A 19109-nucleotide genomic window follows, 5' to 3' on the forward strand; every position below is an offset into this window, starting at 1 on the left:
GACACTGTTTTTTTTTTTAAGTTTCGAAGTATTCTACATACATCACAGGTCTAAAAAACGACACAAAACTCACTTAAACTTAACGCGCACCATAAAACTAAGGTTTTACGTTGGTCATCGTATGAACAAACACCATAGCGAGTTTCATCTTCCTAGAAGGCTGTATGGCTGAGCAAACCCAAGTTAAACACGAGTAGGCAGGCATTTTGTGCCAGGCCCTAATTAAGGCAATCACGTGATCTCCTCGTGTACTTGACTACTGGTGTGTACAATTTCGTGGCGGTATGGACATCACTTTGAGTGATAGCGACACCAACGAACTTCCAATATTCTTCGGTGATTCGAAGTCATGTGGTCTTCAGTCCTGTCCAACCAAAGAATATGTGACGGACAGCAGTTTAGCAACAATGGATTTCCAATATTTGTCGAAGAATCGGAAAGTGATACTAGTTTACCGATCTTTATCGAGCCAGTAGTTCACAGCGAAGATGAAGGCGATAAGAATTCAGTTTTACGCGTGAATAGTACTCTCAAGTCACCCTCAAAAATAGTACCAAATGACCAAGCTGAATTGAATCCCTCGAGAACAAATGCAACAGGTAGTTGCAGCTGTGAAAACACAACCGTAGCTTTAACTCTACCTACAAATGGCGGAAAGAGGTTTGCTCCACTTCAAAGCAGCACGCCTGTGAAGAAGCAGCGTAAACAGCAAACAATCAATGCCACTGAAGAGCATACAATTGATGCCACTGAAGAGCATGAGCGTTGCACAGCAGGTGATTTAAGTGTGTGGAAACTCAGTAATGTTGTGAACCTTAATGGCTGTAAGGAGAAGTGTGCTACCACGCAGCATGGACTAACTGAATATGACATCCTGTCTGATCACTGCGGATTTGATGGCAAGACGCAACCAGAGCAGAACAATTGGATAAGCTAATACTTTGGCACCCACTGCCCTTCTAGTTCAGATGGATCAAAGGATATAAAAAACACATTATACATTGTTAGAGGAAAGCCGGTTTGCCTAAAGGTGTGGCTCACTGTACTTTCTCTGAGTGCATCCAGGTTCTATAGGCTTTGCCAGCTATTTGTTGAATTTGGTGATACAAGCAATGCTGTGCAACTAAAACGAAGGAGGTCATTGTCTACCAAGACGAAGGATGCTTTAGCATGGATGGAGCATTACTTCAACAAAGTTGGAGATAAGCGTCCAGATAAGGAGTCAATCTTATTACCAACCTGTTTAACTGAAAAGCGTATTCATGAAATTTTGATAGAGCAACTCTATCACGGAGACACCTCCAAAGCCATTTGTCTGTCACAATTCAACAAGCTGTTTAGAGAAGAGTTTAAGAATGTATCCATTCCAAAGGTTTGTTTGTATATCATATACCGAACATCATAGATACTGAGATACATACTCTGGATTAAGCGAAATATAGGTTGTGTGATTATGGGCTAGACTGTGTTAACGTGTTGTCATCTACAGGTCAATTTTTATTAGGCATGATCTCTTGTCTAATCAAGAAAGGGTATTCTTGAAATGTTTTCCTTATAATTTATTTCTCTCTCTTAAGGTATATGAATACTTTTGTAGATATTCTATCCATCATTGTTACCAAAACAAGGCCCTGCATACTTTAATTTATTTAAATAAGTTGTGTACATCTGCTTGCATGTTTGACCATGTCATGTGTGATATGCCTTCATTTTTACTATTTTTCACCTTAAGACTGCTTAGCTGATTTTGTGATTGTCCCTGTTGTCTTGTGCATTTGCATACTACTGTATGTTATAGTTAGTAGTCGGCTCATCATACAGTACGATAGTACTGTATCATACAGTACGATAGTACTGTATAGTATGGACATCAATGGTTGGTGGGCATTGTCCACGAAGAAATCAACCTAAAATCGTCTTCACAAATCCTTCACAATGACTTGGTAATATTGGTCAGGCATAAACAAGCCAAAACGTCTCTTCAGAACAACCAGAAGCGTTTTCGATGAGGTACTATGAAATTTTTAAAATACTTTATTTTTAGCGAATTTTCCTACTGACTGACTGCCTACCTGCCTGATGCGTTCAGTCAAGCATAGCGCAAATTTGGCTACAGCCACAGCCTTACTCCTTTGGGCGGAAATGCTTAGATTTCATGGCGAAAAAACCTTCCATGATATTAAATGCCTACGTGTATGCATTACTTTTACGGTTTTAGCTTTGATCCTTCTTTATGGTGGCCATTGCTCATCCGTACGGCTTCCATCAGAGGTCATGCACCATCACCGCACAATCAACACGTGTGATGTGACAGTATTGTAACACTCACGTGATTTTATTAGAGATACACCATGAGATGTGCTGCTGCCTGTTCAACATCTTCCACAGTGGCGAATTGGATCTCAAACCAAGTTGGATAGCTCAAGGCAGTTCTTCGAGAATTATTTCTAGAGGCACTTGTTTCGTATTTATAGTGAAACAAGATAAAAATGTTTAGTTACTACTGCAAGTAATTTCATTTATAAAAAGTACACAAACAAGTGTAAGTAAAAATAGGAATTTTCAGTATGAGTAGGAATTAGGAATTTTCAAATGCACTGCTAAAGTAGGGATTAAAATGCATGCATTCAGTTGTTGAGTTGTGTTTTGCTTCAACAGCTTGTTTCAGTGCCTTTTATTGCAGTCCCAGAGGAGGCTGTCTGGCATTTCATGTGACTCACAATAACGCAATACTAAACTGAAAAACAGTGGGGTTCATTAGATCATGCTTCACGTAAGCTTCAAGGCAACGTACTTTGTTTCTGAAAGCACTCGGGTTTCGGGGTGAAATTTAATAAATTGCAATTTGATTCATACAAGTACTGCACCAGACTTACCACGTGCGCTTTCTATAATGAACAGCAACCCTTCACTGTGTTATACACTGCGATCGTTGTATTACCCTCCTCAATAAACGTTATTGTGCGTAATTTGTTTTAGTGGCGCTTACAATTCAAGCTTTGTTACCAGCTTAATTGGTGGGGTTCACCGGGGTTCACAATCAATGCCGTTGCGTTTAGAAATATATAAACTTTCAATTGCACTATAGTTTTACTATAAACATCTTGAAACGAAGATTTTCATTGAAAATATACAGCTCACGTGAACGCATCCAACCTCCTCTGTTGCAGTCCCTACTCATACTGAAAATTCCTATTTTTTCTTAAACTTGTATACTATGATGTGAGCAGTATGAACAATTTTATCTCAACCTATACAGAACTGCTGATTGGTGATTTAATTGGTGCTGATAAGATTAAACCTATAGTCTCCTTACGTAGTACTTGTTGACTGCTGCCACTTTCATTTTTTTTGGGTCAATTATAGTTACACAAGTGTAAGCAAAAATTAATAATTTTACATCCAATTAGGGATCATAGTAATAAAAAGTAAAGAAACAAGGTGGTTGCCTATATGCCTGCAAATATAGTAGTGGAAATTTAATCCGTAATTCAGTCTGCAGAATCTCTGTTGTACAGCTATAGACTGAATTAGGGATTAAATTTCCACTAGTATATCTGCAGGCATATAGGCAACCACCTTGTTTCTTTACTTTTTATTACTATGATCCCTAATTGGATGTAAAATTACTAATTTTTGCTTACACTTGTTTGTTAACTTTTTTGAAACATAATTATCATTAATTAACTCGCGCCTACCGCTTCTGAAGAAAGGATGGCACGCCCTAGTGCGCGCCCCAAAAATTACGCAGTGAAAAATTTTCTAAGCCAGTGCACCTTATGTTTAACTAAATTTAGCTCATTATAAATGGGAAACAGCTTGAAAAGTACCTCCGCAATGATCCTCTGCTACTACAGAAAATACGGAAAAATCGCTTGCCAAAACGCACGCCCCAGCAGTTGTTAGTGCATAAATATTAGAGGCCCGTAAATGCCTTAGGCGCCTCTAATGTCTATTAGTGTAAAGCGAGAGACACCATTATCCTCTGTTTTCAGCTACCAGCGAGGTTAATTGTATGTTGGAACACCTATATACCAAAGAGTAGTGTAAAATGCCTGAGTATTCTAAGTCTTACATTGAAGCCTTATATAATGCTCGCACTGAAGCCATTACGCGCGTACCGCAAATCGTCACTTATGCAGTACTGGAGAAAGGAACTGGGTACAAAGGATCTTTAAGAAGGACAAAGGTAGCACCATGATGCATGCATTGTAGCTGCTGCGGTTAGCGAAAAGGCACGGCTCGGGATGAAGCGACGTCGAGCAGTGAAGAAATCAGGCCTGTAGCCTTAGCCGTTATCGAGTTACGCTTGTCTGAAGGCATTAGTAAGTAAGTTAGTAAGTTAGTCAGTCAGTAGAAAATTAGGTTAAATATGACATTTTTAAAATTTCATAGCAACTTGATGGAACGTTTTAGAGTTGATCTAAAGACATTTTTGAGCTTGGCTATGCCTAACCAATACTGCTAAGCCGTCAGAAAGTTAATATTAGGCTGGTTTTGGGTGATATTTATAGGGCAAGAAACCCCAAACCTTGGTGATCCCTAATATACAGTTACTATCGTACTGTATGATACAAGGGCTGCTTCCAATGTCATAAATGTGATAATTATCTCTGTAGCTAGTTATGTGGTCCCTCTTTCACAGTATACTTTTTGAATGAATTTTTTTTTGCATTATATGTAGCAATGTAGATTCAGCAAGTGTGACTTTTGTATCCTGCTTAAACTTGAGTCCAGCAAGCCAACCACATCAATTGAAGAGCGAAAGAAGCTTGAAGAAATTCTAAAGGATCATGTCAATTTACAAGAGTAAGCTTTAATTAGGATTACTTTATTTACCATTATCTGTATATGTACTATATAACACTAAGTGTGGCCCCAGGTTGGAGGGATTTTTTCCTACTTTAGCCCTTTTCTATTTCAGTCCCCATATGTAGTTAGGTTAAGACTGCAGCACATGTTGCTGTCAGACCTTCAGTGCTGGTCAGTGCTGGTCACTGTAGAACTTCAACTGAACTAAACTAAAAATGTGGAAATTAAGCATAAACTGACAAGTGTGTACTGGAGTTTGCTATGTGAATTCCTGTATATTATGTTTGTGAAAGCTTACAAGGGTTGATGGAATGGAGAGAACAAAAGGTATTCAAGATCAAAGAACTTTTCCACATTCCAAGCGACAATTATTATCAAAACAGCACTAAAATTGATGTCTGCATGTTTCTATGTCATTACAATACGCATGTGTACATTAATCTGCACGCTACTTCATCCCTACTATGTTTATTATTGTTAAAGTTTATCATTTGTGTAAATTTATAACTGTAAACTGTTTATATTGTAGCCAAGAACGTCAAAGATACCGAAGAAATCAATTGGCAGGAGCAGAAATTACTGGGGGATGCTTGTCATTGATTATTGATGGAATGGATCAGAACAAGACAAACATTCCTAGTCTTATTAGCGTGCCGAAGAGTTGCCAGAACCTTTGGAAACTAAGGACTCATTTAACCGGTGTTGTGGTTCATGGCCTAGGACACCACTGCTTGTTCGACTATTTGCAGTTCCCGCACGATGCAAATTTAACACTTACAGCCATATTGTTTGTACTAAAAGAGATTTTAAACTCAAGGAGGCTCCCATGCAAGCTTTTTATTCAAATGGACAATTGTAAGTGCAATGTGTTATAAAACATATTGTGCTGTACAGTGTGTGTGTGCGTGCGTGCGTGCATGCGTGCGTGCGTGTGTATGTTTACCTACAGTGCATTATGGTGTATCATATGTGATCCTCCAATCAACAACCTGACTAGTTTGTTTGTGGGATAAGCCACACTGTACTGGAGTTATACTATAGACTCTGGTTTGTTAAGGGCATGTATATGTGACCCGCTGAGCGAAAACCCGACTAGTTTGCATAATTCTGATTTTGAGATAAATCCCATTGAAATACATTGGGTAAAAATGCGTACTGCAAAAATAATTTTACGCAAATTTTAAACCATTCAGTGAACAGTGAAACAAAGCTCAAATCGAGATAACTAAGTGACGAACGGATTCCCCAGTTAATGGTGAGTAAGAGTATCTTTGTTTTGTTTCAGTGCCATGACGCAAAGGTGAGTTATGATCGTTAGTTGCCGTTGCGGTAAAAACGGCCGTCACATCGCCATTTTTAAGCTTAAACAGCGCTCATGCTTAAATCTGTGAGTCTGTAGGCTTACTAGTTTACCTTACTAGGTGCCCCATTTCATAAGGAAGAGAATGAGCCAAGTCCCATCTCCGTAGCTTATTTCTTTCTCGAGTTATGATGGATTAAACAAGTGCCTGTAATTTTTTATCCGTATAAGCACAGTACAAATCGACTATTTTGCTCTTCCTGCTGTCTATCGCTATAACTCCACAACTATTCATCAGATGAAGCTATAACTTTGGCAGCCCATTGTTTTTTCCCTCTAGATAACCAAGAAGACATAAACTGAAGTTTGAGAAAAATGCAAACTAGTCGGGTTTTTGCTCAGCGGGTCACATATATTAACCACATATTGTTTGTTAAGTGCACCTTCGGTTCTGTTAATTAACCATGGTTGATAAGAGCATTTATGAACACAAAGTTTCCGTGCTAGTTACAGCTGTGCAAAAAAAAAAGAAATGCAAAGGGCTCGCTTACACTTTGAGGCTCAAAGTTTACAGGATTATTGGAGGCGTTACCATTGATATAACTAGTAGTGTACCTTTCACTAGAGAAATGCTGTCACCTCAGCTATAAATTCATGCTCTTCATGACGGATTTGCACACAAACTGCAAATTGACTGTGAACTGCACCACCCTAACAGAACAAATTCATGATGAACTTCTCTATTAGGCAAGCACATGCACGTAACAGGTATATCCTAATTCAATATTTTTTTGGCAAACTTTTATTATACGTATGCACATAACAACCAGAGTCTACGGTATTGTAGAAAATGCATGTCACAAGAAGAATCATACTCATATTCAGTAAACAGATCTAAGTGACCAATGGATTTGTCTGTTAATGATTAGTAAGAGTATCTTTGCTGGCATAAAGGACATAGGAGTTATGAACCCTTGTTTACGTGTTGGTAGAATTTTACGTAAATGTAGATGTTTCAGCCTTCTTGCTCAAAAGCATGGGCATATGTACACCAGTGATATTATTATTATTATTATTATATTATCGATCATGACAAAATTATCATGATAGTCGATAGTGTTCAAAAATTATTATCACACATCACTACTTTGCATACTTCTCTCAAGTATCAGGCTCTCAAAATTCCTGCCCTGGTCAGAGTGTAGCTTCTGAGGGGGTCCAATTAATGTGAGGCCTGCACTATCTTACTGCTGTCTGATCGGATAAGGGTACAGTAAAGGCCACTTTGAGAAATGATCTTGTGCAATGACCATGTATTGGCTTCCTTGACGTGACATTGGCAACTTAGGAATATCAGCTGCCACAAGTTCCCATGGCCTGCTGCTACCACTGGCTGCAGTAGAGCTGGATGCCTGCTTGCTGCCTTAGTCCATTGACAGGTGGCATTACATTCTTACCCATTATGCTGCTTCATAGAGTCTTGCCATCATTCTGTCCGCTCCTTGGTGTCCAGCTTTATCGCGGGCATTCATCAATAGCTGTCTCTGTAGAGACTTTAGCGCTATCAGGAGGAACTTTTCTTCTTACATGGTACTGTAGGTATAGACTTTACTACAGCACAGAGTCATGCATGGTCAACTGGCACCAGATCTGTTGATACCTCTTGAGAGGGAATTTTCTCCAGTTGCTGGTGGATAACAGTATTGTCATTTGCTGAAGGACTATAGAGAGGGCTGGGTCTGACCTCTGAGCTGCTGCGAGCACATTGGTGCTAGTTCATTACTGATGGCTACCATGGTAACAGGTTTACGGGGAAAGCGCAGCAGCATGTTGATTACAGGATCCCTCCTAACTCAAAAAATTGAGTCCTCGCAACTGCAAGAACCATGCACCTCTCAAGTGTGCATTTTTTGATTTGATTTCTGTGAAAACTTCACAAACAGAGGAATATATACAGATACTAGAAATAATAAAAAATTTAAATTTTCAAACAAGGATTAGGGATCGCTATAAAAGCCAGCAAACAAGAAGGGATCGCTGAGGTGATAATGTTATCCACAAATCCCTATTGACTCAGTATAGGAAATTTTTTCTTGTGGACTACTAAAGCCTCTCCACGTCAAGTGTTAATTGCATCATGTAATTCATTTTAGGTTAATTGAATCAAAATAGGGATTTGTGGATAACATTACCACCCCAGCGATCCCTTCTTGTTTGCTGGCTTTTTCAGCGATCTAGGCCTATTCCTTGTTTGAAAATTTTAATTTTTTATTATTTCTAGTTTACGTACTTTTTTCTTAATCCATTTATGGATTAACTTGTAGGTGTGCATGCACACACTCACATACATGTACTTACATTAAATGCACACGCCCACGGATACACTTTGGACACGCATGTACTGTAGCTACACCAATTAGCAGTTTGTGCGTGTCCATAAATGACAAATATCTAGGGTAGTATATTTTATGTTTAGTATTCACACACATACACACACACACACACACACACACACACACACACACACACACACACACACACACACACACACACACACACACACACACACACACACACACACGGATAGTCACAAGCAATCGTGTAATCTCGAAGCAAACTCATGGCAGAGTGGAGAATAAACATTTTGTAGTTAGCTGCATGCAGCTATAGGTACTTGGATGCATGAACTTTGATGTTTTTTGTTATTAAGCAAAGTCTGTGCTACAGCACCAGCTTATAATCTGGATGATCGCTGTTGAGCTTGCTTCAAGTTCAGTAATTTTAACAGGAAGCTAACCAGCTGCAGACAATTAGCTAATGTGGCACCACAAGTTAGTGACCACAACATTCCATTGAAACTAAGAAAGAAATCCAACCCAGTAGTTGGCGCAAGGTGAGAGGCTTTATCACGAGTGAACTGTTGTATCATTCTTTGTATTCACCCATAAAAGCGATGCAGAATGTCTCAGTACAGTTTATCAAAGGTTGATAAATCCTTGCCATGATCGCGCGCTCAGTACCCGCGCACGTACACAAACCATAGGCAAGAAAAACCACCTAAAAACAGTCTCTTGCTCACAAAATAAGCTTCCTCGGCTGTATTAATCTTTAATACAACAGATCTAGCAAAAAACTAACTCATTCATGCCACAAATCCATTGATAAGAGCGGCATTGTATGGCTTCTCGTACGGGCAATGGCGTCTGAGCAAGAAGAAGCGGTCCCGTTTGGGCTGTTCCAGCTTGAAAATGAAGTCGAAAATAACTCACAGACACACACTAATCCACTTAACAAGCCTATATAGCTACTTTATATTTCAATACTCTGCTTCTAAAATGAGTTATGCCTGTGAAAGAATATTATGAATATGAAGATGAAAATATGAACAAAATGGCAAATTTCAGTTTTGGCTGATATTCACATTCTGCTTCCTTTTTTACTAACTAGGGGACCTATATTCCTTGTAAAGAACCACTAGAGGTTGGTTTTAGCCTAAAGAATGCTTTTCAAGGTGGGTTTTAGGTGTATGTTCTATTAGAGTTTTTGCAACAAAAAACATGGGCGATCCCTATTATGAATCCACTATCGTGGTTCATGATAATATAATACAATAATGTCAGTTATTGATTGCCAAATAATAGTTACGTAGCATAGATTTAAATATGTCAATGTTTTCCACTTCATAACTAGATCACTTTGACTGTAGCCACTCTAAGGGTTTGTGATCTATCTCAATCACCAAATGTACGATAGTATTGTAACTTGTGGATTTCCCAGACAATAGATGGACACACCTTCTCAGTGGTGGTTCTGCTTTGGTCAGTGCTCGGCTGGCATATTCAATCACTGTGCCCTGGCTGGGGAAAGGGCTGCACCAACACCAGTGTCTGATGCATTGGTCATAGGCACAAACGTGTCATGTTTTGTTAGGTAATTGAGTACAGGAGGGCTAACTAGGGCATGTTTTAAAGTGTGGAGAGCTTGTTGATGTGCACCCTCCTAGTTATTACGTTTTTGTCTGTGGGTGCATTGAGGGAGCTGGCTATGTGTACTTGCGGAATAATATGGTGTAAAAAATTGCAAGGCCTAGAAGTCTGCGAAGGTCCTTCCTTTGCACAGGCCAAGTTAAGATGTCCTTACTCTTATCTGAGGATGGCTGGTTCTGACGACACATTCTTATAGGCAGTTCCTTGTATTATTCTTTTGAAGCATTTATCACTACAAGCATTTATTTTATAGGTGTTCGGGAAAATAAGAACAAATATGTTTATGGATTTATGGCATATTTAGTAGAAAAGAACATCTTTAAAGAAGTAAGTTTTATTTATTTTTACTGCATACATGTGTACATACATCATACATATTAATTTTATAGCATTACTTGCAAATTTGCACTGTATGTATGCAAACTATGGCTATAGAGAACAAAACATTTGTGTGTTGTTATTTATTATGTCTTTATGATATGAGACGTATAGTAGAGTATAGCCATGCTCCATATCAGCATTGAAACTGGGCCACGACTGCTGACCTGGATGTGACCCGGATCAATAAAATTGAGTCAAGTGCCATGTGCTTCTGGTGGCATCGGGCAATTGAGCACGCTAGATTTATAGCAGCAGTAGCATGCACTAATACCAATAAATGCATGGCTACCATGATTTATGCAGCTGTATTATACACGAAAACTAATTTGCTGTAAGGGCAGAGTATTTTAACTCCAGTGATTAGTGGGTGTGGCTCAATATATAGTCTGCAAACAGCAAATATGCAATTTTGTTAGCGTATATTCACATACAAAATAAGGGGCATGGCTCTGCTGTTCTTGCAGGCAGTAAATGGAATTAGAATAAGTGGGCGTGGCTCAAGAAGGATTAGGAGTACAACAGTATACTACATTACACTTTTCTATTGTGAAATTCTAATTTTTTCGTACGTTCTGACCCACTCAAGCAGGTCAGACCTGGATGATCCAGATAAAATATGACCCGGATGACCCAACCCAGTTTCAATGCTGCTCCGTACCTATAGAATTTAATGATTTTTTACATCTGTTTCAGATTGAACTTGGATTTTTAATGGTGGGTCATACCCACGAGGACGTAGATCAACGGTTCAGTCGACTATCTCAATATTTAAGCAAAAATTCAGCAAGTACAATAGCTGGTAAATATGTGTACACTGTAGTAAACCTGATGTTGCTCATATACCTACAACAATAGTGTATAATGTTTTAGTAGTGGGTTACTGCCATCAAAACTAACCTGTGATCAAATATAGTCTTGCAAAGCCACAACTTTTATATGTTTCAAGCCAGGCATGCACCCACTTGGTACAGCTAATTGTGTGTTTTGTGTTGTTTCCTTGACCAAGAAACCACTCCAGCCTACCCAGCTGGTGTTGGGGTAGCTGGGGCACCTAATGTTAACTCCAGAAGCAGTGTGTGTGTGTGTGTGTGTGTGTGTGTGTGTGTGTGTGTGTGTGTGTGTGTGTGTGTGTGTGTGTGTGTGTGTGTGTGTGTGTGTGTGTGTGTGTGTGTGTGTGTGTGTGTGTTTACGCCTTGGATGTCCAGGACTGGAATGAACATTTGGAACCTTTGTACATGTGTGTACTGGGAAGTTTTTGTATCTTTTAGTTGGTTTTACTCAACCTACAGTCTTCTCTGCAAAGTTGTAGATACCAGATTTGGTTGAATTAATACTAGTGACTAAGAATATGGGTGGTGCTAGGTAATTATAAAGATTTCTATACTAGTGACCTACCATTTTGGACATGAAATAGAGCAGTAGATTTCATGGTTTACTGGGACTATAAAGTATATGGCAAAATGTCGTCGTCCCTGAGTATTTGTTGTGTTAGAAAGTTCAAATTTTACTTTTAAGGTTTCTTTCAAGAATATCACCAGAATGTGTCATGTCATGAATCATACGTGCACTTTTTTGGTTGTAGCAATGCTAGAGTCAGCGAAAAGAAGTAATCCAGATGTGGTCCATGCGTCTGTGGTAGAAGAAGTATATAACATCAGGGAGTGGATTGCTCCTCATCTTGAAGAAATCCACTACCACACTGAGCCACACATTTTTATGTTCAAAAAGGATGGATCAGGGAAAGCCGTGATGCAGTACAAGTTTTGGTCACATAATGATTGGATTGGTAATTGTGTCCTTTTAAAAGTAAGTGCATATTCCCACATATACCTCCAATTCATTGTGTCTAAATGAATGTGCATTAATTGTGATACATGTGTGACAACATACATTGGAACCTGTCTTAATGGCTGTCTATATAGAAAGGGCACCTGTCTGTATTCCCAAATTAATACAGCCACCTGCCTATATGAATTGTGACTCAAAGGCGACCACTTAAGATGGGTCTGCTGTAGCAGAATTCTGCGGGGAGAGTTTGGCAACCTCTGCAATGAAATCTCACTGACAATAAGTATATCCATCATCTTGTAAAACTGCTGTGAATCCAGTTTGAACTTTGATCCTACAAAAAATACAACAGATAAAATGCAAATAGAAGCTACTATATGTAGTGCTATTGTTATGTATTAGCTAGGGAAGCTGTTTCAGATTAAAACAAACTGTTCTTTTGTGTATATAGTTCACTCATGTGGATATATAATTACCAGGGTTCTGTCCACACTGGTCAGTAGTGGTCAAAATGATCACTACCTCTAAAACCTGACTAGTACCTTCTTAAATCTGACCAGCACATATATGTCACTTACATACAGTATACTCAAATATAAAAGGCAGCATGCACATCAATTATGAAAAGATTAGGCCACCATTCAGGAATTTCTGGGAAATTTTTATTATATTGTTACCTTTTGCAGTCATCCCTGTTGTATATATAAATAGACTATTTTATAAACTTGTGAGAGTAATTCCAAGGTATTATTTATGGTTTACTGGTGGTTTTCAGTCTGTACCAACCGGAAGACCAGAGCTTATCCAGCCATCATTGGCCAAGCAAGATTTGGGACAGCTGAAGAAGGATATTGTGAAGTATGAAATTGCTGGAGCTATAAAATCAGATGATTTAGTTCAATGGAAGGAAGACATTTCAGGGATTGAAAACCGTTTTGGAAGCACCCCACAAAGTTCTGGTTGGATTTTAGACAGCATAACAATGGTAGATGAACGGTGTGTTGCACCTCCTCAAAAAGATTGCTTATGTATTATTTATATGTATTTCAGGTTTACAGCGTCCAGTACTATAGATGTGCCAGTTAATCCAAGGATTCAGAACTATGCTTCCAAATATACTAATCATCGTCCGGTCAGTATATGTAATTGTTACCAATTCAACCTTATTTAATCATGGTTTCCCATTTTTGAAATTTAGTGTTTTAGAACCACTTTTAAACCAGACGCTTGCCTACAGCTGGCCGTGGGCCACCTAGTTTGCTGTAATTGTTTCTAAAATTGGATGTATGTGTGTGGGTAGGTAGGTAGTGGGTACCCACCTACCTACCTACCTATCTTTGTTTGTCTGTATGCACCCACATGAGCAAACCATTAAGTATTAAAAGCAACCTGTATACAAAGAATAATTAAATGCTAAACGAAGTGTATAATGATCATGATTGTTTCCTTAGGAAAACATTGGCTTGAAGGTGGGGTTCTTTTTTAAGTTTAGAAGCAGGTGCAGCAACTCCATGCACGTGCAGGCTATTTAAGGTGAACTTTCCTAGTGGACCATTCAGGTGTTCTGCAATTATAACCAGCGTAGTAGGCCTTGCCACTAAAGCAAGTACATCATGATTTACGAAATACATTATAAAATAAAGGGATTTAAAACTTTGTATGTTACTACATGTATTATGAAGAGTAAATTTACTCTTGCTTTAATTGAAAGTAGTGTCTCATATTTTCCCTTTTGCCGTTCCAGTCATGAACGGCAAAAGAAACTTACGGAATGTTTTGATTCAAGAAACTTACGGAATGTCGTCACACTGGTTATGCTTTATCACCAGTACCAGTTTTAGCTGAATTTTCAGTTCTAAAATACATTGAACAAACTGAATTTTCAGTTCTAATATTTCTTGAACAAACTGAATTTTCAGTTCTAATATTTCTTGAACTGACTGAAATTTCAGTTCTAATATTTCTTGAACAAACTGAATTTTCAGTTCTAATATTTCTTGAACGAACTGAATTTTCAGTTCTAATATTTCTTGAACGAACTGAAATTTCAGTTCTAATATTTCTTGAGCAAACTGAATTTTCAGTTCTAAAGATATTTTAAGGAACTGAATTTTCAGGTCTGCATGCAAGCACTCATATTATATGTAACTTGCTACCAAAAGAATCTGTTTTGTTTTGTTACAGATACAAATTGGAAAAAAGAAACCTGCTCGTAAAGGCCCAGACACTATACCTACAGAACCAGAAAGTATTGCTCCGTCTCCATATGAAGTCGGTGACTATGTTTATTTGAAGTGCCAAAGATACAAGGAATTTTTACCACAAGTTGGTAAAGTTGCCAGTATAGGCACTACAGTTATCAAGGTGGGATGGCTCGAGGGAGACTACGATGAGAAATTCAAGTTTTGGAGAGGACGTCGCAACAAAATTGTAACTGAAGAATTTCCAAAGCGAGCAGTGGTTGGAAAAATATCATTGTCACCATCGATGGAATTATCCAGTGAAGATATTATAATGATGAAAGAAAATTATGTAACAGCGGAATTCGTATAGCACTTGTTTTTGTTGAATGTTTTTTGATGCTGAAATTTTGAATAAAATTTGCTGCATTTTGAAATTTAACTAAATTACAAAATTTAGTACTTAATTGTTGATTTTGACGGTACTCCTGCAAATTTCAAACAAAATTGCTTAATTTCAACGTGCAATAGGCAGAATTTACAAATAATTGCCCATTTTTGCTCAAAATTTGGTAAAATAGTAATTCCCACTATATAATATTGTCTGTTTTTAATTTGGTGCAGTCATTAGTGGAGCTACTTGTTATAACCTTGGTTGTGAATTGTCAAGTATTTTTGTTCTACGTAGCAGCATAGTATCTACTACAAGGTATATTAATGTAGGTAGAAATGAGTGATACATTTATCTTTTAACAAATAATAATGTGTTACTATTGTCTACTATATTAAACATGGTAGGATATCCATTATCCATGCAATAAAATGTTCAGATTTCTTTAGGAAGGGGCTATAATATATGGTGTGTACCATTAATCATTAAAAGGTGTCCCATATTTATTAAAGTTTCCAACAACGGACATGTTATTTACTGTTCACAAATCACCTTCGTATTGTGTTGATTTTCAGTTAAGACCAGCAACTGCTGTCACAAATGGTGAATGTTCCTCTTTATATTAGGTGCTAGTGGCAGACAGATGTTGATTCATAGCAATTGGGATCATGTGGATACCGAGGTAAGTCTATTGTCAGCTATGTGTGTACTGCACCATATGGATAATCAAATCATCAATTGAGCATTGTCATTTGCTCAGTAACGATGATGTAGATTGTCGCTTTTCTGCCTTACAATGTCAATGGAAAATTAGCGTGATTTCAGAGTGACCCAAAATGCTTCTGGGAAGTTATTAAACTTTAACTTTTAAAGAATTTGTATTGACTAACTTGCTAAGGCCTAAGATGTGCCTTTTCACCAACCACAACAGCTGCAATACAATGCATCATTGACTTAACTTTGTGTCCAATGCCTTTCTTACTCCACTACTGCAATAGTGTTGATTATTTGCTGAATTTAATTATCCAATTTCTGTAAGGTGTTTAGTGGTCTTTTATTTCTAGCAATTGTCGGTATTCTGGAGATTATGGGAAGACACCACACACAATGTAATTGGTTTATAATAGTGTGTATTCTAACTTATTCTGTAACTAATTTGTAGTTTGTTTGTCAATTATAAGTTGTGTATATTTTTATCACTTGTTCAGACCTGTTGCATATTACAAGTTTAATTGAAGGTTAAGTGGCCATAACAACATCAGTCGATGGGAACTAGCATTGAACACTATGCACTATTCAGTAAATAACTAAACAATTGGGTTAGCTTGATCACTATGCATGGTGGTATTCATAAGAGAGTATCAACAACAGGTTTGGGGTAATACCATATGTAGCAGCCTGCCTGTTTTAGATTATTCTATGCTATAGCAGGGTAGCAAAGGAGCAGCAGTATCACTAACTGTTTGCTGTGCTGGAAACATTTTATCCCACCAAAGGTCGGTCCTTCCCCATCTCTTTCTTTCCACTCATAGTACCAAACTACAGCTGGTTAGTGGGACATGAGCTGCGCTGTAGCATATCAGTTAGGAGGGATAATATAGGGCAGCTGGTGTGGGGTAAATAGGCATACCACCAAATATACCAGCCTGAGCTTTATCATAGATGTTGAGGTACACATTTACCATGACCCATTGTTTGAGGGTCATGTGATCTGATGTGACAGATTAAGGGTCAGGTTACAAGGCTACACTGCTCCAGCCCATTCTCCCAATCTCGATATCTTGTTGTATCATGGTCATTGCCACACACTGGTATACAGAATACCTGTTTGTTTCAGCTCTATAGTCAACGTCATCTTCATAACACTCGATGCTGTGGTGTAATGATTCTTTCAAAATGCAATAATCAAGGCTTGTAACAAACACAGTAAACATAATAGTGGTGAGACAAGTTTATCAAATGTACTATCAGTACATGTACATCAACCAGACATGTAAGCTTCATACTTGGAGCACGAAACTTCTGACTGTGTAAATATTACTAGTGTGTGTTGCAAACTATGATTGCAAGTCCCTAGTCTGCTCCACAAATACCTCTGTACTGAAGAATAATACCAACATATAAATGGACACTTCATTTTGTTTTTCACTCCTCATTACAGTACATTATACATAAACACATGTAATACACACTTAGATATGCTACAAAGGAATTGTCGGTTACATGTCGAAATTGGCCAATTTACAATTAAGTCACCAATTGCTGCAGATTGATTGCCGTCTTAAGCTTCTTGGAATAAGGACATCTACAGATCATCTAAGGCTCTTCACCATAATATAGTCAGGGGGCTTATCAGTGCTGAAGCAAGCAGACTGATTAATAGGCCATCATCATCTATCACATAGACTATTCACTTCCTGGAATATAAATGCTAACAATAAATAATAATAATAATTATTATTGCAATATGTAATGTGTAAATAATATGAGGTGGTATAAGCAGTGGACCTGGAAATGAAGAACTCGATTGGTACTTCACAATATTCATGCCTGTTACCTCTACAAGTCACAGCATCCTGTCTTGCATGACCACATCACTTACTCTATATATACCATGGTGCCTCACAAATCCATGCCTACTCTGAAAGAGGGTTTGGACTGCTTAGCATAGACCATTCTGATAGGTGCTCATTTTCACACCTCCAGCTACGCACCAATATTAATAAATACTAGAAGGTTTAACTTCTTATGTACCACATGAAGCGCACAAGGCTATTTGTCAAACTGTTTGTGTAACCAGCAACTCCTACCAGCAGTCACCCTTTCACGGAAAATATTTCCTGGAAAAAAATGTCCCACAAAATTTCTCCAGTTACACAATACTAGTGTACTTGTCATACAGAAAGCCAGCTGTAACCAGTGAGCAGCCAGTCTAGATCCCTGACAATAGACGTCATGTGAGGTACTTTGATGCTGCAGAAGTGCTATGACTATGTAAGACGAGACACTGTGACTCGCAGAGGCATCTAATACAATTATAGAATGCATAAACACTTGGAAATATATAAAATTTCTGGATCCCTGCAGGTCCTTGGTCCTGGGTTTATTACTTCCTGGGGTAGGGAATTATATTAGTACCGACTTGTGTGCAATAATCTGTATTTGTAGCTATAAATATCTTAAGGGAATGTCCGAGAAGTTAGACTATAGTATTCTAGGGATGGGGGTATAAACATTTCTGTCGTACAACTATTGTCATGAGCCATTATCACGATTGTTGTACACTTAACCACTGTAACAAAATATTCAACTAAATATTTAAGATACTTATTCGATTATTATGCGATAATTGCCGATTTTAATTATCACTAGTTAATGAAAAGACGATGTCAACTATTGCTATTATGATCATTGGATAATTGCCCATCCCTATAATATTCTTGCATCAATACTACAAAACCATGTCCCCAAGATTGCACATGGTCTATTGTACAATCAGAAACAAAATACACTTACATTAGGATTGCTCAAGCTGGCAAGTTCTGTGGTACCTTGTTTTAATAATCTGCAAAATAAAGTAATTGATATAAGATTGACAATAAAGATTGACAATACGCACAACACAATAGGGAGAATATGAAGAAGTGTTTTAGTAAACATTTGAAGATAAAATATTAAATTTTGTTGCATATGTACTCAGTTTGTGTTTATGGAAAATACTGGATGAGTGTATGACATCATGTTTATCACTGGTACAATGAAAAAAGCTATTCAGTATTTTATTGCGTCAATTGTGGCCGGTCGTGTAGTCTTGTTTAGTGTCCAGGGGTACACAGCATTACAAGAGAAATAAAAGCTGGATATCAAACGAACATTTATGCAGCATTATGTTAACTCTATTAGGCTTGAAGCTGCTGAGGAAAGCATCCTAAGCACTTGAGTATGTGCAGGAAAATCCACCTTGGAAAAGACTAGTAACTTCCAAGAGGTTAACATGGATAGAAGACGTGGAACTCAAAGTTCCATAATAATCAGTTATAGTCATGGCAACTGCAACAGCATGAACTGGCCAGCATCATGGGACATACCAAGCCACTGTTCTAACCATTTGGTTATGTTGTTTCACCTGTAAGAATTTACGGTGAAAGCAAGCAACAGCACAAAGCAGAGATTCAGTAGTACTCATCATAGTTTAAATTTCAACCTTGTTCTCGACCTTGCCCCATGTGTACATAACCAGTGAGATTACAGTGTAAATATGCATGACATTG

General features: G+C 38.0%; 1 protein-coding gene across 1 annotated transcript; it reads left to right on the forward strand.

Moving 5' to 3' along the window:
• The first annotated feature begins 239 nt into the window (after positions 1-239).
• LOC136253132 (uncharacterized) lies at positions 240-15061 on the forward strand. The gene is made up of 9 exons (XM_066045752.1): positions 240-1372; positions 4685-4809; positions 5342-5667; positions 10352-10425; positions 11173-11278; positions 12062-12285; positions 13043-13263; positions 13318-13399; positions 14452-15061. Exons 1-9 carry the CDS (start codon positions 1175-1177, stop codon positions 14818-14820), a joined length of 1725 nt encoding a protein of 574 aa, XP_065901824.1. The 5' UTR covers positions 240-1174; the 3' UTR covers positions 14821-15061.
• Positions 15062-19109: the final 4048 nt, after the last annotated feature.

The sequence above is a fragment of the Dysidea avara genome, chromosome 4, assembly GCF_963678975.1.
Source record: "Dysidea avara chromosome 4, odDysAvar1.4, whole genome shotgun sequence".
Taxonomy (NCBI): domain Eukaryota; kingdom Metazoa; phylum Porifera; class Demospongiae; order Dictyoceratida; family Dysideidae; genus Dysidea; species Dysidea avara.

Excerpts from the sequence above, each read along its gene's own strand:
- LOC136253132 (XM_066045752.1), top strand. The coding sequence starts at position 1,175 with ATGGAGCATTACTTCAACAAAGTTGGAGATAAGCGTCCAGATAAGGAG. Across the intron at positions 1,373-4,684 it reads AGAATGTATCCATTCCAAAG|CAATGTAGATTCAGCAAGTG; the intron begins GTTTGTTTGTAT and ends CATTATATGTAG. Across the intron at positions 10,426-11,172 it reads AAAAGAACATCTTTAAAGAA|ATTGAACTTGGATTTTTAAT; the intron begins GTAAGTTTTATT and ends CATCTGTTTCAG.